This window comes from Cebus imitator, unplaced genomic scaffold, assembly GCF_001604975.1.
Source record: "Cebus imitator isolate Cc_AM_T3 unplaced genomic scaffold, Cebus_imitator-1.0 Scaffold263, whole genome shotgun sequence".
Lineage (NCBI taxonomy): Eukaryota > Metazoa > Chordata > Mammalia > Primates > Cebidae > Cebus > Cebus imitator.
In genome coordinates this window covers 2,625,729-2,647,716 of record NW_016107578.1, presented here as the reverse complement: position 1 = coordinate 2,647,716, position 21,988 = coordinate 2,625,729, and the positions used below count along the sequence as shown (strand labels likewise).

General features: G+C 56.3%; 2 protein-coding genes across 4 annotated transcripts; both read right to left on the bottom strand.

The window, feature by feature from the left end:
- Positions 1-557: 557 nt before the first annotated feature.
- CTXN1 (cortexin 1) lies at positions 558-8,967 on the bottom strand. 2 transcript variants are annotated; one of them, XM_017500121.2, is made up of 3 exons: positions 8,956-8,967; positions 2,037-2,142; positions 558-1,634 (listed from the first exon to the last, which is right to left on the bottom strand). In XM_017500121.2, exon 3 carries the CDS (start codon positions 1,612-1,614, stop codon positions 1,366-1,368), a length of 249 nt encoding a protein of 82 aa, XP_017355610.1. In that variant the 5' UTR covers positions 1,615-1,634; positions 2,037-2,142; positions 8,956-8,967; the 3' UTR covers positions 558-1,365. The 2 variants fall into 2 exon arrangements, with proteins under 2 accessions (XP_017355610.1, XP_037584286.1); XM_037728358.1 differs by lacking the exon at positions 8,956-8,967 and having other exon boundaries at positions 2,037-2,233.
- On the bottom strand, positions 2,791-21,294 carry TIMM44 (translocase of inner mitochondrial membrane 44). Of its 2 annotated transcripts, XM_017500112.1 has the most exons (13): positions 21,078-21,294; positions 19,239-19,334; positions 14,030-14,200; positions 11,183-11,263; positions 10,360-10,509; positions 10,135-10,274; positions 9,819-9,904; positions 9,194-9,286; positions 8,986-9,110; positions 7,520-7,570; positions 4,140-4,229; positions 3,720-3,830; positions 2,791-3,376 (listed from the first exon to the last, which is right to left on the bottom strand). In XM_017500112.1, exons 1-13 carry the CDS (start codon positions 21,120-21,122, stop codon positions 3,257-3,259), a joined length of 1,359 nt encoding a protein of 452 aa, XP_017355601.1. In that variant the 5' UTR covers positions 21,123-21,294; the 3' UTR covers positions 2,791-3,256. The 2 variants fall into 2 exon arrangements, with proteins under 2 accessions (XP_017355601.1, XP_017355602.1); XM_017500113.2 differs by lacking the exon at positions 19,239-19,334 and having other exon boundaries at positions 21,078-21,201.
- Positions 21,295-21,988: the final 694 nt, after the last annotated feature.

Here is a 21,988-nt window from a genome sequence, read left to right as displayed (position 1 = left end):
CACACACACTGCACACGACTCCTCCAGGCTGCACATCTCCTGGGAGGGCCTTGGAGCCAGCCCACTCCGTCCGTTGGTGCTCACTGCCCCACCGTGCCAGACCCACAAACGCTGCCAATGGTGGTGGGCAGGGGGAGGAGGCTTAGGAGGCTTGGGCTGCAGTTGCAGTCCTAGCCTCCCTCCAGGAATGGGGGTTGCACCTCCCGCCTCCCCGCAGGGTTATTTCTCACCACCCCCAGAGCCTCCCCAGGTCAATAGAATTGTGTGTGGATGAGAGGGAGCCGGGAGCATGGAGATGGTTACACACCAGCCCCCACAAAGCTGGGGGAAAGGTGCTTGTGATCTTGTTGTCTTTGCATCTCTGGGAAGCTTTAGAAACATGCAGAAGCCAGACCTGGGTTCCACTTCCAGCCCTACCAGACTGGGCAAGTCACTGGAGCTGCCTGGCCCTCGGTCCCTGGGCCTGTAGAATAGGAATGCTAACGGGGCCTGGCTCATTCTCACGATCCCTAAGAGGAGACAGGCTATAAACAGGAGGCGCCAACTCAGCACGCTGCTTGGCATGCAGTAAGCGCTCAATAATAGCTTTTATTATCATCTTCGGCTCAGAGGCAGGGAGGAATGGAACGGAATGGGAGGGTTGCGGGAGGCGTGGCAGGGGAATCAGGAGGAAGTGGCAAGAAGGCGGATGGGGGGCAGCGGTGGGCGCCGGGGCAGGGCGCGCTGACCTGTCCTGGGGCCCGGGCTGGGGGCGGGAAGGCGCCTGCCCGCGCTCTCCCGCCATGGCAGGCGCCACGCATCCTCGACGCAGCCGCCATGGCAGGCTTTCCGGCTCCGTCTCCAGGACAGGCGGTGCAGGGCATATTGGTATGCAGCGTCCGCCCCGTGGGCCCGGGAGAGCCTGCCCCGCAGGGCCAGAGCCCAAGGACGGGCGCAACACTCAGTCAAGGTGGGGTTGACGACGGCCAGACGACAGGGGAGGAGGGACAAGGGGGTCCCCACTTCTAGGAACGCACAATAGCAGAGCCACTTAAACGCTGGGGAGGGAGCGGTGCGGGGTCTTCCTCTCTCCCGGGATTCAGAGTCGGCGGGGCGGGTGGGGCGGGGGAGGCAAGCCGGGCGGGTGAGATGCGCAGAGAGGAAGGGAGAGGGTGGATAAAGGCACGAGGTGGGGCTCCGGCCAGGCCAGGAGGGGACATGGGAAGGGTCTCGAGGGGGAGGGGCTGGGCTTCTCCCAACTCCCTCCCCAGTCCGGGCTGGGGGCTCCGGGGAGGGATCCTGAGGGCAGTCCTGGCCCCGCGGCGCCCCCCGCCGGGCCGAGCCTGGGAGACCCCGCGCAGGGCCGGCTGGGGGGCGCCGCGCCCCTCACACTAACGCGTAGTCGAACTGCCCGCGCTCGAGCGCCTCCTTGTGGTCGGTCCAGGACGAGGCGGGCATGCGGCTGTAGGGGTCGAGCAGGATGCGCACGCAGCGCACCATCAGCAGCACCAGCACCACGAGCAGGCAGAGCACGAAGGCGAACACTGTGCGCTGCTCGGCGTCCAGGCCCGCGCCCACCGGGGGCCCCGTCGACGGCGGCAGGGGCTCCGGTGACAGAGTCCACGTCGCGCTCATGGCTCACATCGCCGCGCGCCCTGCGGAGGAGGGGACCCGCCCGGGGCGCCAAGGCTGAGGCTGCGCCCTCCCTCCCGTGCCTCCTCCGCTTCGCCCCCTCCTGCCGCTGCCGCCGCCCCCCTTACCGTCCCCGACCCCATCCCCCGCCCGTGCCTCAGTCCCCGGGCTACGCCCATGCCCGGCCAGCCCGATCGCCGCCACCACCACGCGGGGACCCAACTCCGGCCGTGCGCGCAGGTGGGGGCGCTGAAAGCCGGGAGAGCCGCACCCGGCCCGAGCCGCGCACAACAGGTGCGAACGCGCGGCCGCCGCCAGGGCGCGCGGCGTGGAGATGGTCCCTGCGGCCCCTGCTCCCCGCTCCCTTTGTTCTCGGCGGCCCGGGACCCCCTCCCCCACCGTCCCCGCCCTAGCGCGCCCCTCACCCTGGCTTCGACCCGGACTGGGACCGACCGCCCGGCGGCCGCACTCTCTCCGGGACCCGCGCCGGCTCCGCGTTCGGTCTCTCCCCAGCGGCGGCGGCGGCCCGGGCTCTGGCGCAGCCCACCCCACCCGCCCCTGGAGCGGCGGAGACCGAGGCAGGCAAGCAGCGCGCGAGCCGGGCCGCCGCGGCTGTTCCCATGGCGACGGGGGCGGGGCCGCAGCGGGGGGCGGGGCAACGGGGGGCGGAGGCTGCGCAGGGAGCGGCGCGCGGGCCCGCGACCCCGCCCCGGCCTGCGGGAGGGCCGAGCCCTAGCCCCGGGGATCCGCGAGCACTCGGGACCTCGCTGGGGCGTGGGCAGCTGCCACTCCCACCTCCACTGCCATCTCGGACACCCCAGCCTGCCTGCGCCTGCATTCTCCTCCGCCATAGATCTCACTCCAGACTCCTTGTTTGGGAAGGGGACCTCAGTGTCCCTAAAACACTCATATGGGTGATCAAACTCCCCAGGCCCTGGGGACCTCAATCCTCAAGAGAGCTCCGGCAGGTCACTGTGACGAGCAAGGCCCCTAGTTCTGTCTGTCACTGGCCTCCTCCTCCTCCCTAGAAACAGGGTCCAGCCCTGGGCACAGCATTCACACGCTGCGGCTGCAGTTCCTTGCTCGACCTTGACAGCCTCCCAGAGCAGCTGTCTGCTCTCACACCTATCCTCACTACGGCCACTCCCGCGCCAGGGAAGACACTTTAGACTCCGGAGCTGCTCTTCTGCAATTCGGTGTTTTATTCTTTCCAAATCTCAGGCTTATGCACAGATTGGAAAAGCATTGTTAAAATAAAAAATGGACCTAAAGTGGCTTGGCTGAGACGGCCAGTGGGCCATTGAACGGTGGGGCCCAGGTCCCATCCTGCTGCTGGGGGAGTCCCTGGAGCCTCTTGGCACTATGTGGCCTGTGTGCACCCCGGGTGACCAGGTTCGGGACCCCTGCAGGGCAGAGCGACAGGGCAGGGGCCAGCCCTGGGGGGAGTGTCTCCAGTCGCAGGGAGAGTATCTCCAGCAGCCGCCCGCCACCCACTCCCCGGCCAGCTGGTCTTGCAGCCGTTCTGGCAGAGCTGGGGGCAGAGCCTGCAGTCTTGTTCCCAGAGGTCTGGAGTTGCCGCAGGTGGTGTCACGGTGCCTCTGCGCCTGATGACCCAGCCTGGGGCTCCCTGGCTTCTGGGCCATAGTCAGAGGATCTGCTCTGTGCTGGAGGCAGAGATGTCCAGGAGCCGCCAGGCTGCATAGGGGTTGAGCTCGTCCTGGTCTCGACAGAGCGCCCACACATACAACATCCGCAGCACCTTGTCCTGTGGGGTGGGGTGGGAGGGGCACAGTTGAGAGATGTGCAGGGGCCCAGGCCGCTCTGGGAGGGGCCAGGCTCTGTGGGGCAGGAGCCACCCACAACCTCCCCAGGGGCTGGGAGCAGAAGCCGGCACAGCCGCCTCGACTCAGGAAGCACTCAGGCCTTGGTAAGGACAGGTCTGCTGGTCTTTGACCTCCCTCAACCCCAAACTCCGGCCCAGGTTTCTCCGCATCCCCACCTGGTCCCAGAGCTTCCAGCTCTGAGCTGGTGTCCCTGCCGGGTGGCCACACACACATCCTGGGGACCGGCAATGCTGTGTGCCTGCCCAGTCCCACTCCCTCACTCACCGGGTCACCCTCTACCACCTCTCCTTTGGGGTTCCTGACCAGCATCACCAGCTGTGCCTGGAAGGTGATGATCAGCACCGGCCCTTGCTCCATCATCTTGCCCATGGCCAGCTGCAGAGGGGCCAAGAGGGCAGGTGGGCTTCAGGGACTGCCCAGCTGCTCCCCTGGAGGCAGAAACCCCTGCACCCAGGCCCTGCTGGGAGAAGGCTCCAGCACCAGGCCCAGCACCGCCCCCTCCCCCTGGGCCCTGCTCCTCAGACCAGGACCAGGCCTCCCTCGAGACCCTCCCCTCGGACAAGCCAAGGCCTCTGGGATTGGCACACAGCCCCCAGCCCCTGGAGAGGCCACCTCCTGGGCCCTGTCTGGGCCAGAGTCCCCACCCCTGATGGTGGCCTAGGCCCTGGCGAAAGAGGTGCTCACATCAACGTTGTCGATGTCTAGGATGCGAGAATGGAACTGGAGGCCCAGCGCCTTGGCCTGCTGGATGGGGTGGGCCAGCTGGCTGTAAGTCTGCAACGAGAGACCGACCCACCTGTGTGATGCCACCCAGAGCGGGCGCCATGCCACACAGAGCCACTGCCCACACACCCTGGCGCCCGGGTGCCCTGCTGCCAGCCAGCAATGGCAGAGGCCAAGAACCCAGGTCCAAGTGGGGAGGCAGTGCCACCCACTTACTGGCCCAGATCACACATTTCCCTCTCCTGGGAACCGCACTCTCTCCAGATGAACCAATGAAAACAGGATTAATCAGCAAAGTGGGTGATTCTCTTGGAACAAAACCCCAAATCCACTCCCAGGGCTAAGCGGGCGGCCCCTTGGCTGATCTCTAATACTTTCATATTCACCACACTCTGAATCTTGGCCTGAGATCAAACGCCTCTTCTAGGATCTGTCCTCAGCCCGAGGCTGCCTCTGTCACTGACCAGCCCCAGTGTCACCCTCAACCCCCTTGTGCCTGCGCCAGGCACCGGAAGCAGCCCCCGAGACACGTTTTCACTGGAAGCTTCTCTGGGCTTGGCATGAAACCGTAACAGAGAAGATGTTCTGATAGCATCTACTTTTTATGGAAATGACTGATCCGCTGAGGAGAGGAAAAAAAAACAAAAAAAAACCCAGCCAATCCTACTTGTTCGGTTTCTTAAAGGTGACATTTTAAAAACAACACCTCTGTGGACGTGGCTGGACCTTCAGCTGTGTTTCCGGGGGCACCAGGAGCTCCCTGACAAAGCGAGTCAGCTGTGGCGTGATGATCCCAAGGTAAAAACAAAACCAAAAACCAAAAAAAAAAAAAAAAAATCCACATCGAAACTCATAAATGCCTGCTGGATTAGTCACCATGCAGGGGAGTATTTAAAAAGAAAATCTGACATGTTCTCCTCTGCGTTTTCCAAGTTGTTTATGAGCTGGGTACAGAACAGAATTAGCCAAGATCTGGATCACTTAATACGAAGAAGCCGGGGCAAGAAACCACACAGGTCAGGGAGCGAACAGGGTGAGATGAGGTGGTGTGAAGACGCAGGAGCTGAGAGCCCCACAGGGATGGGGACAGGGGCAGGGACGGGGAGGCTGCCAGGGACGGGGAGGCTGCCCAGCTGCCGACAGCTGGGCACGGTGCTGCCAGTGGCCCCAGGACCCCAACCTTGACTCCGAAAAGCAGCTGGGGTCTCATCAGGACACACAGCTCCTTCCTGGTGTGCGAAGACTGTCAATGTTTTGTTTTGATCTGTGTTTCAGGATTGTGTCATGAGGACAGCTAACGGGTCTGAGAAACTCAGCACACCCTAGAGGCTCCCGGGGCCTGCGGGGGGCACCCAGTGCTGCAGCCCCCACCTGTGCCCCACAGGTTGTGGCTGGGGGTCACTGAGGAAAGCTCCCGCCATCTTTCCAGGGGCTGTCTGGTTGCCAGGGTTATCTCTGTGGGTTTCCTCTGGCCCGGGGCCAGCACTGCCCTGGTTTCTGTGACCACACTTCATTGTCACAACCCCTGGGAGGTGAGCACAGAGACTCTGCTCTGGTCTGGGAAGTGGGGTGGGCGACGCGTTAAAACCCCACTTGGCTCCCACCTCCCACAGTCACGTGTGAGACACACATTCACCCTGACCCCGGCCCCAGCCCGCACCCCAGGCCACTGCAGCCACCTGAAACAGGGTAGTCAGGCCCCACTGGAGACCTCGTTTTACTTCATGGCTACAGTCACCTCTCCTGGGACTCTCCCTCGCTAAAATTCTTCTTTTTTTTTTTTTTTTTTGAGACAGTGTTGCCCTGTCACCCAGGCTGGAATGCAGTGGTACAATCTTGGCTCAGCAACCTCTGCCTCTCGGGTTCAAGCGATTCTCCTGCCCCAGCCTCCTGAGTAGCTGGGACTATAGGGCACCTGCCACCAGGCCTGGCTTCTTTTTCTATTTTTAGTAGAAATGGGGTTTCACCATGTGGGCCAGGCTGCTCTTGAACTCCTGACCTCAGGTGATACGCCCACCTTAACCTCCCAAAGTGCTGGGATTAACAGGCTTGAGCCACCGCGCCCAGCCGACTATTTCCTTAATAACAATAAGTGACAGAGTCTTGCTCTGTCGCCCAGGCTGGAGTGCTGTGGTGTGATGACTCACTCCAGCCTCGACCTCTCCTGGGCTCAAGTGATCTTCCCACCTCAGTCTCCCTAATAGCTAGGACAACAGGTGCCTGCCATCACACTTGACTCTTTTTTTTATTTTTTGGATACAGAATCTTGCTCTGTCACCAAGGCTGGAGTACAGTGGCATGACCTAGGCACACTGTAACCTCTGTCTCCCATATTTAAGCAATTCTGTGTCAGCCTCCCCAGTGGCTGGGATTAGACATGCTCCACCACGCCTGGCTGTTTATTTTAACAGAGATGGGATTTCACCATGTTGCCTAGGCTGGTCTCGAACTCTTGAGCTCAGGCAGTCACCTGCCTTGGCCTCCCAAGGTGCTGGCGTTACAGAGCCACCGAGCCCTGCCACTTGGTTCATTTTAAATTTGTTTGTAGAGACAGGATTTTGGTATGTTTCCCAGGCTGGTCTTCAACTCCTGGGCTTAAGTGATCTCTCACCTTGCCTTGCTGGGACTGCAGTCACGGGCCACCATACCCAGACCTAACCAAAATTATTTTAAGATTGGAGGAAGGCTGGGCATGGAGGCTGTAATCTCAGCCTCCATGTTAGCCTGTAATCTCAGCACTTTGGGAGGCCAAGGCAGGCAGATCACTAGGTCCAGGAGACCATCCTAGCCACATGGTGAAACCCCGTCTCTACAAAAAAATACAAAAATTAGCTGGGCATGGTGGCACATGCCTGTGGTCCCAGCTACTCAGGAGGCTGAGGTAGGAGAATCCCTTGAACCTCAGTGAGCCAAGATCGCACCACTGCACTACAGCCTGGTGACAGAGCAAGCCTCCGTCTCAAAAAAAAAAAAGACTGGAGGGGAAAAAAAGACCCAGTAAAACTGGCAGCTTTGTGATCTCTCACGAGCATGGGGGACACCCCCAGCCATCTCTTAGACACAAGCCCAGAGAGGGATTATCCCTGAGGAGTTTACAGTCTGAAAGCAAAGGACTGGCGGGTGACACGGTGCCCAGCCTGAGAGCCCAGATGTGTCACACGCTGAGGAATAGGAGGCAGGGTGGGGTGGGGTGTCAGGCTCTTGGAGAGTGAGACAGGAGGATTCCCCCACCGGGAGCCCAGGTCCTGTCTGTTGGGAGTTACCCCAATGGAGCCACCGAAGCAGAACTTCTCCATGGTAATTTTTTTTAGGCCTTAAAGAGAAAAAAAAAAAGTACTCACCGCTTCATAGCACCAGTCTTTGAGAATGTCAAGCTCCCCAGAAATCATAGCCTAAAAAGGAAAGAGAAAAATAAGTGCCAGAACGACAGTGGGCTATTAAGGCATCAGGCAAAGTCCTGAGAACATTCTCCAGTGGTGGGCGGTGGCGGTGGGGGGGGAGTTCCTCGGATACCCCCGGCTGCCACCTGTGGGGTGCGGGTGGAGCTGTGGCACTGGGTGTCCCTCTCCAGGCCCTGGGAGCCGAGTCCCTGATGGTGTGCGTGCCTGGCTCTCTCCTGGGTGCAGGTGGAGGGCAGGCTGCAGGCGACCACCCAGGAGGCAACCCGCGGTGGGACCCCCCTGGAACCTGGTGTAGAAAGAGGGTGGCTGGGGACACAGCTTTCAGCCTGGCCAGGAATCCGAGCCAGGGAGATGAGGACCCACACTGTGGCTCCATGGGCCCACATCCTCTGTCCCCCCAGGAGACCATATTTTGGACTGCAAGGCCCACCATGGGACTGGTTGCCTCCTAGCGGCTGGGGGCAGGGAGAGGGAAGGGTGGCCTGCAGGGGGCGAGCCTAGGCCAGGCGCTGTTTCCACAGGATCCCAGAGCTGGGGCTGGATCCGGTGAGGGGGAGGGAGGTGCCTGGAGCGGGGAGAAGAGCGGGAAGGAGCCGGATGCCGCGCTGAAAGCTGTGAGCGGCAGGGCGAGGGTGGCCGGAACACTCAGCACCCATCACCCATCCTGGAAGGCACTGCAGCGCTCAGGCTGCTGTTTTGGGCCACGGCGCCCATCTGCACCGCCTCTTAGCCCTGCCTGAAGTGGGGAAGGACAAGGGAAACTGGAGGAGGAAGAGGAGGGTCAGGCGGGGGCCGGTGGGGCCAAGGATGGAAAGTCCCATGAAGGAACTCCTTTGACTGGGTCGAAGGTGTCCAGGCTCCTCCTGCATCCCCAGGGCTGCAGAGGGGCAGAGACTGCAGGGAAGAGGCCAACAAGCTCGGGGAGAGGCTTTCGGGGGTCAGGCTGCAGCACGACCTTAAGCAAGACACCCTCCTTGTCTATAGACCCAAGGAGGGCTTTGGTTGCCAGGGACAGCACCGTGAGGGAACCCCCTTGGCTGCAGGTCTGGGTCAGAGGCAGCCCGAGGCCCGCTCTGATGCCTGAGGACAGACGCCCAATTCTCTCAAGGGTAAGAGGTTCCAGGCACCTTGGAGACAAACTCTAGCCTCCAGCAGCTGCTCCCAGCAACCTCAAAGGAACAGCCTCAGGCAGGAGGAGTGAGGGAGACCGGAGGCAGCAGTAAGGCCCAGGAGGCATGTTGGGCACAGCCCGTGAGGCAGCTGCAGCTGGGCAGGAGCCCGTGTGCAACCACCCTCCTCAGAAAACAGCCTCGGCCGTGGAGTTCCGGCAGCACCCAGGATGCCGGCTGAGGTGGCGGAGGTGGTGGAGCCAGGACCCGCGGCCTGGGAGGGCACACGGCACCCACCTCCAGGACGTTGGGGATGATGTCGTTCTCACACTGCTTCAAAAACCGGTCCTTGTCGAAGGCCGGGTCCACCCGGAGGATCTCCGTGAGTACCTCCGACATCTCTGTCTTTGAGAACAGGCCCCCTGCAGGAGCAGAGCCTGGAGTTTGGCTGGGCCTCGGACCCCACCCCACCAGCAGCCTGCAAACCTGGGGGTGACTCACTCACCGAGCAGGTCGGTGACCTTGTCCGTCAGGGCCCGGGACGCCCGGATGAGTGCATTGTCGCTTTCGTCGTACTTCATCTTCATCTCGAAGAACCCTGCGGAGGATGGGGCAGGTGCTGGAGGAGAAGGGGCCCCTTTCAGAAACACGCCCCTCCCTCGCAGCTTCCAGGGGCTCCCTGTGGCCCCTGCAGGGTCCACCCTGATGCAGGTGGGGTCCAGGAGGGGTTGGCTGTGGGCCTGTGTCTTCATCTGTGCTTGGGGACTGCTGCCTGCCTACCTACCTGGCCGTGGCCCTAACAGGGCTGTGTAAATTATGGAGCACCACCCTGCTGGCTGTTGCTTTCACTACAAAGGAAACACATGTCTCTAGCGGTCCTCACAGGACAAGGGACAGGGGCCTGCTGCTGGTTCTGGGGCCCTGACGATGCTTGAGGGAGCACCTGGCTTCTGGCAGCAGAATCTACAGCCGCACCATCAGGTGACCTGAAGGAAGTGACCGGCCCACTGGGACCCCAATCTCCTCCTCTGCAAAATGGGGCTGTCTTGCAGCCAGTGCAGGGGGATCACCGTGTGGTCGGTCGGCTGCCCAGGCCACTGCCACCCGCCCTCCAAGGTGCCCTCACTCACGGTTGAACACCACGTTGTTCTCCTTGAAGTCCTTCCACTGCTGGTACCACCTGGAGTCCTTGTGCAGAACGACTCCCAGGGCCTCCCTGGGGAAGAGGGTGGGCGCTGAGGGTAAGTGGCAGCTGAGACCTCAAACCCAGGGGCTGCGAGGACCCCGCCCTCACCTCTCACCCTCCAATTCAAGGGTGCCGGAAAGCTTGAGCAGAAGGCAAATTCGAGAAACGGACTCTGGAAGTAACCTTTGATAGGCCCCCAAAATAGACGGTAGTGACAGCTGCTCAAAATGGGGCAATGAAGGCCATGGGCTGGCACCTACTCGTTTGGTTCAAACACTTTCTCCTCCTTGAACTTCTCTCCTGCAAACTCCGTCCTCTTCCGGAGTCGCTGGGGCCTTCGGTAGGGCCCTGTCTGCCCCAGGACACTGTCGTCAATTTCCTTCTTCACGGACTCCACCCCCTGTGAGAGAGGCACAGCAGGCCTGCGGTGGGTGTCTGGATTTGGCCGCCCCGGGCCGCACACCCTGGCCCAGGCCTGGGCTCACCTGGGAGAGGGCTCTGAAGGCCGCCGTCCTGCCCAGCTTCTCCCCACCTTTGGACATTGACTCAGCTGACTGCTTGGCGGTCTTGGCCACTTCCTCCACGCCCTCCTTGATTTTCCGGCCAAGATCACTTTTACTGACTTCATGAAGGCTCTACTGAGACAGACAGAGAGGAGGCGTTGGCACCGGCCCCAGGGGCAGGGGATACAGGAGAAATGAACTCCTGCTGGAGGGAAGGGCAGATCTGGCTCCTGAGGCGCACAGAACTGCCAGAGCCACGAGAACACCACCATGGCTTCCTGGGTGCTAGTCCCTGGGCTAGGGGTGAGATGCTAGGTCAACGGGCCCCTCCTGAAAATGGGCAGGAGTCCTCTGAAGACAGAGGAAATGCTCAGCAGCAAGGATTCCCAAGGAGAGGACCCGGGGGGAAGAAGGGCAGTGAGGACACCCGATGCTGGGCAAACCCAGACAGAACAGGTGACAGAGGAGAGCCCGCAGCACCCCAGGAGCCCTCCCTCCTGCCTCCACCCTTGCCTGGGGATGGAAGAGGCCCCTCCCCTATTTTTAGGCTGGAAAAACATTTTCATTTTCTCCTCCAGTCCTGGCTTACTGCTGCTGAGTTACAGGGTCAACTGTCATGCAAAGTCACCAGTCTGACCTCACCCTGTGTGTGCCTGGGGAACTCCAGAAGCCTTCGCGAGGGTGGTCCCAGGCCCCATGTCAGCCACTGCTGCCAAGTCACCCCCCACCCGGGAGCCGACTCTTCCTTCAGCAGCAGGGGGACTGCAGTGGCCCCCAGGGGCTCCAGGTGGTGTGGGACTCTTACCTCCTTCATGGTGCCTGTCAGCTCCCCAAGCTTCTTCCGTAGCACCTCACTTGTCCGCACGGTTTCTGACTCCATGGTTTTCTAGGTAAAGAGTGTTGTGTCTTTGCCTGGCTAATTTTTGTATTTTTAGTAGAGATGGGATTTTACCACCTTGGCCAGGCTGGTCTCAAACTCCTGACCTCAAGAGATCTACCTGCCTCCCAGAGTTCTGGGATTACAGGTGTGAGCCACTGTACCCGGCCAAGTTTTGTGTCTTTAAGTCTGTTTGTTTTGATACAGCAGTGACATTTCTCTTATAGCCAAAGGTCCAAGAAGCATTTTCTCGGCAGCCCCTCCCTCCCCATGCCTGCCAGCATGCGCTGCCTCCAGGGCCCCCGATGGCCCATGTGGCTCAGATTGAGGGTCTCAGCAGCTAGGAGCTCCCTGCCCAGAAGGCTGGCAGACTCAGACTCCGGCGTGGCAGCTACCTCCTGAGAACAGGAGGCCCAGTTTGCCTTTCACTGGGTGGCAGGAGGTGACCTTGCCTGTCATCACTCTGCCCCTCATCCAGCCTCCAGCCACCACAGCTTGGTCTTATGTCTCCCACATCATCCATCCCACCAAACCCGGCCTGCACCGTCCTCAGATGACCCCTGCCTTAATGCTAAAGAGGGGCTGGGCATGGTGCAGCTATAGTCCCAGCAATTTGAGAGGCTGAGATGGGAGGATCACTTGAGCCCAGGAATTCGAGACCAGCACGGGCAACAGGGCGAGACCCTGTCTCTACAAAAAATAAAAAAAATTAGCCAGGCATGGTATTCCATGCCTTTAGTTACACCTTCTCAGGAGGCTAAGGTAGGAGGATCACCTGAGCATGGGGAGGTCAAGACTGTAGTGAGCCATGATGGCACCATTGCACTCCAGCCAGGGTGACAGAGCAAGTCCCTGTCTCAAAAAATCAAACTAGGCCAGGCATGGTGGCTCATGCCTGCAATCCCAGCACTTTAGGAGGCCAAGGTGGGCAGATCACCTGAGGTCAGGATTTTGAGACCAGCCTGGCCAACAAGACGAAACCCCCTCTCTACTAAAAATACAAAAATTAGACACTCGTGGTGGCACATGCCTGTAATTCCAGCTTTTTGGAAGGTTGAGGCAGGAGAATCATTTGAACCCAGGAGTCGGAGGGGCAGTGAGCCGAGATCATGCCACTGCACTCAAGCCTGGGCAACAGAGCAAGATTCTGTCTCAAAGAAAACACACACACACACACAAAACAAAAAAACCCACAAACTAAGTCAAACGAAAACAAACCCCAAGGGACCTTTGGCAGGTGCCTGCATCTCTGAGGCTCAGCTGCTCATTGGTAAGCTGGGGACACTGTACCTGCCTCGAAGGGCCCTTACAAATAAAGGAAAGCAGAGCCATTTCCAGAAGCCGGGCCTTGGCAGCTGCTCAAGAAGAGAATAATCACAGGCTGGGAGCAGTGGCTCACACCTGTAATCACAACACTTTGGGAGACTGAGGAATGCAGATCACTTGAGGCCAGGAGTTCGAGACTAGCCTGGCCAAAATGGTGAAACCCCATTTCTACCAAAACAAACAAACAAACTACAGGGCCAGCCGCACTGGATCACTCCTGTAATCCCAGCACTTTGGGAGGCTGAGGAACACAGATCACTTGAAGCCAGGAGCTCAAGGCCAACCTGGCTAACACGGTAACACCCTGTCTTTACTAAAAATACAAAAATCAGCTCAGCAGTAATGGTGCGTGCCTGTAATCCCACCTACTCAGGAGGCTGAGGCAGAAGAATTGCTTGAGCCTAAAAGGCAGAGGTTGTGGTGAGCTGAGATCATGCCACTGCACTCCAGCCTGGGTGACAGAGTAAGACTCTATCTCAAAAGGAAAAAAAAAAAAAAAAAAAAAAAAAAAAAAAAAAAAAAAAAAAAGAAAAGAAAAATCAGCAGCTGGGTGTGGTGGCAGGTGCCTATAATCTCAGCTACTCGGGAGACTGAGGCAGGAGAATAGCTTGAACCCAGGAGGTGGAGGTTGCAGTAAGTCAAGATTACGTCACTGCACTCCAGAGCAATGATGCCTGGGTGACAGAGCAAGATCCCATCTCATAAAATAAAGTAATTACACCAGCACCATCACCCAGTTTCCACCCGGCTTCACTCAGAGGGCGACAGCTGGGAGCTCTCAGGAGCACTGCGTCCCACAGCTGATATGCATGCGTTGCCTGGGGTCCTGTGAAGATGTGGACGTCGGCCTGGCAGTTTGGGAGGGTGCGAGCGTCTGCATCTGGCACCCGCTCCCAGGAGCAGCCACAACTGCTGATCTGGGGACCATGCTTGAAGGTGCATAGAATGATGCGTGGTTTCAAGGCAGAACCCAGAGGCCCGGGGACCTGCTCCTGTCCCCTGGCTGCCTCTCATTAGTGCATCAGAGCAGTGACCTCACTTCCTCACGAGCCACCCTGCCCCCAACCGTCTGGCCCTGAGCTCCTCTGGCTGAAGCTGGCCTGGAGTAACCCTGGCTCTGGAAACAAATATGTCAACCAGGAAAAATAAGAAACAAAGGAACCTGACAGGGTGGCTCATGCCTGTAATCTCAGCACTTTGGGAGGCCCAGGCGGGCGGATCACCTGAGGTCGGGAGTTCGAGACCAGACTGACTAACACGGAGACTCCTTGCCTCTACTAAAAATACAAAATTAGCCTGGCGTGGTAGTACATGCCTGTAATCCCAGCTACTTGGGAGGCTGTGCAGGAGAATCGCTTGAACCTGGGAGGCGGAGGTTTCGGTGAGCCAAGATTGTGCCACTGCATTCCAGCCTGGGTGGGGGAAAAATAAGGCAGCAAAGGGACTCACGTATTTCCTTCTGGCCTCCTGGAGTGCGTCGGATTCTTCCAGCCTCCTGGCCTCATCGCGGAATTTTTTTATACTTTCTTTCATTTCTTCGTTTTTGGCTAATTCTTGTTTGATATTATCTAGCAAGCCAGACAGAAAGCCTTTTCTGTTTCCAGAAGAATATGATTTGGACTAGAAAGAACACAAAAGAAAAAAAATTTAAAGAACACAGTAGGGCCGGGCACAGTGGTTCACGCCTGTAATCCCAGCACTTTGGGAGGCCGAGGCAGGCAGATCATGAGGTCAAGAGATTGAGACCATCCTGGCCAATATGGTGAAACCCCCTCTCTACGAAAAATACAAAAATTAGCTGGCCTGTAGTCCCAGCTACTCAGGAGGCTGAGGCAGAAGAATTGCCTGAACCCAGGAGGCGCAGGTTGCAGTGACCTGAGATCATGCCACTGCACTCCAGTCTGGCGTCTGGCGACAGAGCAAGACTCTGTCTCAAAAAAAAAAAAAAAGTAAAGAACACAGTAGAAGAACATACAACAAAAAGCCCCACAGAGGGATTCTAAGGGATTTTTGTTTTGTTTTGAGAGGAGTCTCACTCTTTCACCAGGCTGGAGTGCAGTGGTGCAATCTCAGCTCACTATAACCTCTGCCTCCCAGGTTCAAGTGATTCTCCTGGCTCAGCTTCCCAAGTAGCTGGGACTACAGGTTCGTGCTACCACGCCCAGCTAACTTTTGTATTTTTAGTAGAGATGGGGTTTCACCATGTGGTCAGGATGGTCTCCATCTTTTAACCTTGTGATCTGCCTGCCTCTGGCCTCCCAAAGTGCTGGGATTACAGGCATGAGCCACTGCGCCCAGCCTCTGAGAGACTTTTTTTTTAAATGTTCTCTTTTCTGTTGATATACATTTAATGATGATTAGCTATCTCTTTTATAATAATATTAAAAGACAGGCTGGGTGCAGTGGCTCACACCTGTAATCCCAGCACTGAGGGAGGCCAAGGCGAGTGGCTCACAAGGTCAGGAGTTCCAGACTAGCCTGGCCAACATGATGAAATCCCGTCTCTACTAAAAATACCAAAAAAAAAAAAAAAATTAGCTGAGCATAGTGGCAGGCGCCTGTCGTCCCAGCTACTCAGGAGGCTGAGGCAGGACAATCACTTGAATTCAGGAGGCGGAGGTTGCAGTGAGCTGAGAGAGCACCACTGCACTCCAGGCTAGGCGACAAAGTGAGACTCTGTCTCAAAAATAAATAAAATACAATAAAAGACAAAAAGACAGCAGGTGGAAAGTGTGGTATATCCAGATAACAGAATATTATTCAGCGCTGAAAAAAAAATGAGCTCTCAGCCGGGTGCTGTGGCTCACACCTATAATCTCAGCACTTTAGGAGGCTGAGGTGGGAGGACTGCTTAAGGCCACGAGTTTGAGACTAACCTGGGCAACATAACTCTGTTTAAAAAAACAGGCCAGGGGCGGTGGTTCACACCTATACAGGTATTGATCGACTTACGACCTATGCAACTTACGACCATTCGACTTTACGACCACAATCGCTAGCCATGACTGCTCCGCGTCTGGCAGTGCAAACGTTGCCCAGCTGGGTGTACGACAGTGTGGACCAGCTTCCGGCAGCACTACCATCTCTGCGTGCATATAGCCTACTCAACTTACGACCAAATTGTGTTACAACCAGTCTGTCGGAACCAACTGTGGTCGTAAGTCGAGCACTAGCTGTAATCCCAGCACTCTGGGAGGCTAAGGTGGGTGGATCACCTGAGGTCAGGAGTTCGAGACGAGCCTGGCCAAAATGGTGAAACCCTGTCTCTACTAAAAATGCAAAAGTTAGCCAGGCATGGTGGTGTGCACCTGTAATCTCAGCTACTCTGAAGGCTGAGGCAAGAGAATTGCTTGAAATCGGGAGGAAGAGGCTGCAGTGAGCCAAGATCACACCACTGCACTCTAGCCTGGGTGACAGAGTGAGACTCCATCTCAAAATAAATAAAAAAATTTTTTTCCACATATCCTTTCACAGACAAAATTTTTTTTTAAAAAGTCAGTTTTTTTAAAAAAAGGGAAACTAACAAGAAATAAGCTCACAAGCTATGAAAAGACCTTAAATGCTTATCACACTCAGTGAAAGATGCCAATCTCAAAAGGTTACGTACTGTCTGACTCCAACTATAGGTCGTTCTGAAAAAGGCAAAACTATGGATACAGTAAAAGATCAGTGGTTGCCAGGGGCTGGTAGGAAGAGGGTGGGACAAGTGGGTGGAACACAGAAAAATTTTAGAGCAGTGTAACTACTGTTATCATGCCGTAATCACGGATACACGTCATTATATATTTGTTAGAGCTCAGAGAATGTACACCACTAGGCGGGAACCGAAGGTAAAGCATGTGTTTGTTAATAATAATGTATTGGGGGCCGGGGAGGTGGCTCATGCCTGTAATCCCAGCACTTTGGGAGGCTAAGGTGGGTGGATCACTCGAGGTCAGGAGTTCAAGACCAGCCTGGCCAACATGGAGAAACCCCATCTCTATATAAAAAAAATTATTTTTTGTTAAAAGAAAAAATAATAATGTATCAACATAGAGTCAGTTGTAACAAATCCGCCACACTAATGCAGGAGATGGAGAACAGAAAACTGGGTGCTCATGGGAGAGGAGGGGTGTGGCAACTCTCTGTACTTTGTATCCAATTATCTGTAAAACTGAAACTGTTCAAAAACATAAAGCCTTGTGGCCCAGCACAGTGACTCATGCCTTTCATCCCAGCACTCTGGGAGGCTGAGGCCGGTGGTCAGGAGTTCAATACCTGCCTGGCCAAGATTTAGTAGAGACGGGTGAAACCTCAACTACTAAAAATACAAAAGTGATGTCTGTCTGAAAAAGAAAGAAAAAAAATAAAGCCTTGTAAAAGCAAAACAAGGCCAGATGCGGTGGCTCACACCTGTAATCTCAGCACTTGGGGAGGCCAAGGTGGGCGGATCACTTGAGGTCAGGAGTTCCAGACCAGGCTCCCCAACGTGGTGAAACCCTGTCTCTACTAAAGATACAAAAATTAGCCAGGCATGTACATGCCTGTGATTTCAGCTGCTCGGGAGGCTGAGGCAGGAGAATCGTGTGAACACAGGAGGTGGAGGTTGCAGTGAGCTGATATCATGCCACTGCACTCCAGCCTGGGTGACAGAGTGACCCATCTCAAAAAAAAAAAAAAAAAAGGCAAAGTAAAATGCAGGCTGCTTTTCCAATAAAAGAAACACGGAGGACAGGAGACAGCCTCCACCTGGAGACCTCAAGCAGGCAAAGGTCAACACCCAAAGGGGCCTCATCACAGTGCTGGAGTGGGAAGGACTCTGGGGTTCCTGATCCCAAAGGACACAGCACAGGGGATTCCTCCCTAGGATTCTGGGGCTGGGAGGATTTCCTGGTCCTAGAATCCTGCCAGTCCCTCTGGGAGAACTGGGGCCAGACCTAGCTCATGTGACCCATGGGCCTGGGGCCTGGCTCAGAGCTCCCTCTCAGCCTACAGGATGATAGTCACAGAGAGCCCCAATTGATGTTCTCCCCCTTGGGGAAAACCAACACACCCGGGGGCCAGCCCTGAGGTCAGGAGAGAGGCCAAGGCTCAGCTCTGCATAAACAGTCACTCTTGCAGACTGCTCAAAGACACAGCCTTCAGGGCCAGTCCGAGAACCAGATTCACAGCCCTGTTTCATCACGTGCATAACAGTGGTGGGCTCAAAAAAAGAAACAGCGGCCAGGTGCAGTGGCTCACACCAGTAATCCCAGCACTCTGGGAGACCAAAGTGGGTGGATCACTTGAGGCCAGGAGTCCAACACCAGCCTGGCTAACATGGTGAAACCCCATCTCTACTAAAAATACAAAAATTAGCCATGTGTGGTGGCGCATGCCTGTAATCCCAGCTACTCAGGAGGCTGAGCAGGACAATCACTTGAACCCAGGAGGCAGAGATTGCAGTGAGCTGAGATCTCGCCATTGCACTCCAGCCTAGGCAGCAGAGTGAGACTGTTTCAAAAAAAAGAAAAAAGGAGAACCAGCTTAATGAATGATCATAGGATAATCAAATCAGGGGGAAGTGGCCACCTGTGGTCAACTTTTCCACAGCTGTGTTGGGTATACAAGCTCCAGGTGGGATCCCCTCTCTGGCTCCTGTCAAGCCACAAGAAACAGCTGCATCCAGCTTGGTGCTTAGGTGTGGAGGCGCACACCTGTGGTTCCAGCTACTCAGGAGGTTGAGATGGAGGATTGCTTAAGCCCAGGAATTCATGGCTGCAGTGAGCAGTGATTGTGGCACTGCACCCCAGCCTGGGCCACAGAGTGAGACCCTGACTTAAAAAAGCCCAGTGCTGCTCCCCAGGACAAGTGGCCAGGCCTCCTACTGGCAGGCTGCAGTCCCATTCAGATGCCACCCTGGCCAGCCTTTCTCCAGGGGAAGACCAGGTTCTAAGCAAGACTATCCAGGATCATACTCCCTTATGGGAGTATGGCAGCCCTGCCGGAGACTCTCAGGCTATAAACCTCAGGTGTGTGGGTGTGTGTGACGGGGGACTGGAGAAGGGAAAGAGTCACGGGGACTGGAGAAGGGAAAGAGTCACAGGTCCTGTCCCACACCCACGATGGCCCCAGGACAGGACCAAGGAGGCAGCTGAACTAAGACTCTGGGCACAGAGAGAGAGTGAGGGAGACAGAATGTACACACTGCCCAATTGCACAGCTCTGGGGAAGAGAGTCAGGTTTTGGGTCTCTGTCCTCACGATGCTGAGACATCAACAGGAGCAACCAGGAGAAACTGAGGTCTGGGTGTGACAAGGTGACTGACTCTGTACCAATGCCCAAAGGGCTATCTCCCAGAAAAGGAAATAGCCATGTTGGTGAGGGACCCACGGGCAGAAGTCACAGGAATATAGAATTCAGTTCAATACAGGGGTCTCTTCCAAGCAGGAGAACCAACACAATAGGCCTATCTGATAGCATCTTATTCCCTAACATCAAGCAAGAGGCAGGTCAAGTGTTTCTGGGACGGCGAAGGCCAGGCACACTGGGCTCTGTCACTCTGAAGGCCCCAGACACAGAAGGCCCACCACTGAGATGGTGTGAGCCACCTCTGCAGCTCCACCCATCTCCTGCCAACAGGATCTGAATTTTCAGGTGTCCCCTGTGTCTGCTGTCCTGAGCATCCTGAGTCACTCACCAGTGGCAGCTCTCCGCCCGGCCGGCGCATCTGATAGGTCAACCCATGGGGTAGACTGTGGCTGGAAGGAAACTGGATTCCACCGCTGAGGCATCTCTAATTGGGGGGAGAGAAAAGAAAGATCCATTCTAACAAGAGGTTGACTGAGAAGCAGGAGACCACACACAAAACAGCAGGAGTCACCTGCAACTCCCTGGCCAATTTTTTTTTTTTTTTTTTATGACATAGTCCTGCTCTGTTGCCCAGGCTAGAGTGCAGTGGCGCGATCTCAGCTCACTGCAACCTCCGCCTCCCAGGTTCAAGTGATTCTCCTGCCTCAGTCTCTCGATTAGCTGGGATTACAGGCATGTGCCACCACGCTCAGCTAATTTTTGTATTTTTAGTAAAGATGGGTTTTTCACAATGTTGGCCAGGCTGGTCTTGAACTCATGACCTCAAGTGATATGCCTGTCTCGGCCTCCCAAAGTGCTGGGATTACAGGCATGAGCCACCACACCTGGCCTCATTGGCCAATTTCTACCTTATGCCTGATGCATGCCAGGCCCTCTGTAATCTTCCCAAAGTCTGAGAATCGAGTAGAAGCTGGTGGAAAGAGAAAATGTTGTGTCTGTACTTCCAGGGCCTACATCTACCCTTGTGCCCCTGAAACTGGGGAAAACAGACAGGTCCCAGGAAATGCCAACCCATGGTGGAAAGAAGGCTAAATGTACCAGTACAATTTAATCCCGTAGCCTGAGAATAGGCACATTAAGCTTCTATGCTAGTGGCAAGCAATCTTCTCTCGAGAGCCCACCCCATTTCTGACAGCCTCCAAAGGTGAGAGAACTGGATTTTCAGAGACAAATGTCGATAACTTATTGCTCCAAGGACAACTCTGGAATAAACCTACAATGTCCCGCTCAAGGGTTGGGCTATAAACAGAATAATGCAGGGGAGTCACTCTGGGCAAAGACTCGGCTGACCTGATGTAAAAGACACATTCTGGCTGGGTGCGGTGGCTCACACCTGTAATTCCAGAACTTTGGGAGGCCAAGGCAGGTGAATCAAGAGGTCAGGAGTTTGAGACCAGCCTGGCCGATATGCTGAAACCTCGTCTCTACGAAAAATATAAAAATTAGCCGGGCGTGGTGGTGGGCACCTGTAATCCCAGCTACTCTGGACGCTCAGGGAGAAGAATCCCTTGAACCCGGGGGGCCGAGGTTGCAGTGAGCCAAGATCGCGCCGCTGCACTCCAGCCTGGGCGACAAGAGCAAAACTCCGTCTCGAAATAAAAAGCAAGAAAGAAAACTAAAAGAAAAAAGAAGTACTTAGAGAGTGAGCAATATGAAGTGCTACTTTTTGAGTGCGCGTTACACGTCTTGACTCCCACTGCCCTGTGGACCCAAGAGCCTGCAAGGGCGCGAACCACCTCTTGCACGTCCACAAAGAATGTTAGAAGAAACCATACAGGAAGAGGAGGACCTAGCATTAGCAAGCTGTTAATGTCACGTTTTTTTTTTTTTTGCCTTCCCCAGTCTACTTTTTATCCACCGGGCGCCGCCGCCCCAGCTACCACTCACTCTCTCGTCTATTCGGGTCTGATGAGAGGGTGAAGGGTGATCAGCTCCTGCCAGGCTCCGCGCATCGCCGCCCCCTGCCCGGTGCGCTCGGTCCCTTTCCTCAGGCCTCGCTCTTTGCCCCCTGTCCTGGCCTCTGCTGACCCAACGACCCAACCCCAAGCTTTCTACCAAGCCCAAGCAAGGGTCGCGAGGGCCAAGGGCCCGAGAAGAAGAAAGCCTTGGTGGCCGAAGGCCCAGAAGACCCCTAAGCCCGCCCTGCCAGCACCGCATCGCCGCTCACCTGCGGACAGCGGCACCAGCCACTCCGCAGCGCCGCCGCCGCCATGTCGAAGGACCGTGTGACCTTCTCGCCGCGCGGCCCGATTGCGTCATCTGCCGCTTCATCCTCGAGTGGTGCAAGCCTGGGAGAAGCCAGCGGGGGGCGGGGTTTCGGAGAGGTCCAGTCCTCGGATTGGGTCCATCATGGGGGCGGGGCACTAAATGGGTAGGGAATTCCTAGAGAGCTTGATCTCTGATAGGGCAGGGTTTTGGAAGAACGGGGCCTGTGACTAGATGTGGCCCCGGGGGAGTGTGCCCTCCTGGAAAGGTCAGATCTATGATTGGGAGAGACTATGAAGGGGAGGAGCCCAGGGGCGTGGTTTCCGTCTCCTGCGGTGATTCGGCTACAGATCGCACAGGGCGGTGGTTGCAGGAGGTACTGACACGTGGATCTACCCACCGCAAGGACAGATTCGAATGGATTTTGACTGACCGGCGGACCAGCTCGCGAGTGATAGTCTATGGCTGTCCCCGCAACGATTGATTGGTTGAAAATGACTGAGAGACCAGCAAGTGAGTCGCTCCAGGAAACCGAAGGATCCCACTCTTGTGCCGGGCTTTAGGAAGACGCCTGTTGGTTTTAGCCCGGAATAGGAAGGAGAAGCTGAGATCAGGCTGACTGTGGTCCGGTCTACTTCGATTCAGTGTGAATTGCCACTCTCTGCCCTGAAGACTCCCAGGCCGTTGTCATTTCAGCACACCTGATGCTATTTTCCATTCGAAGAATGCCGCCACCAAGTGGCGGTATTTTAACATAGCCTTGCAATCCGGGGATGAGGAAAGAGGGTTGGTCCCCTGGGGAGCTAATGCTGTATGTTGCTGTTGCTGTTTGTCTTATCGAAGCCCTTTGGTTTTTTTTTTTTTTTTTTTTTT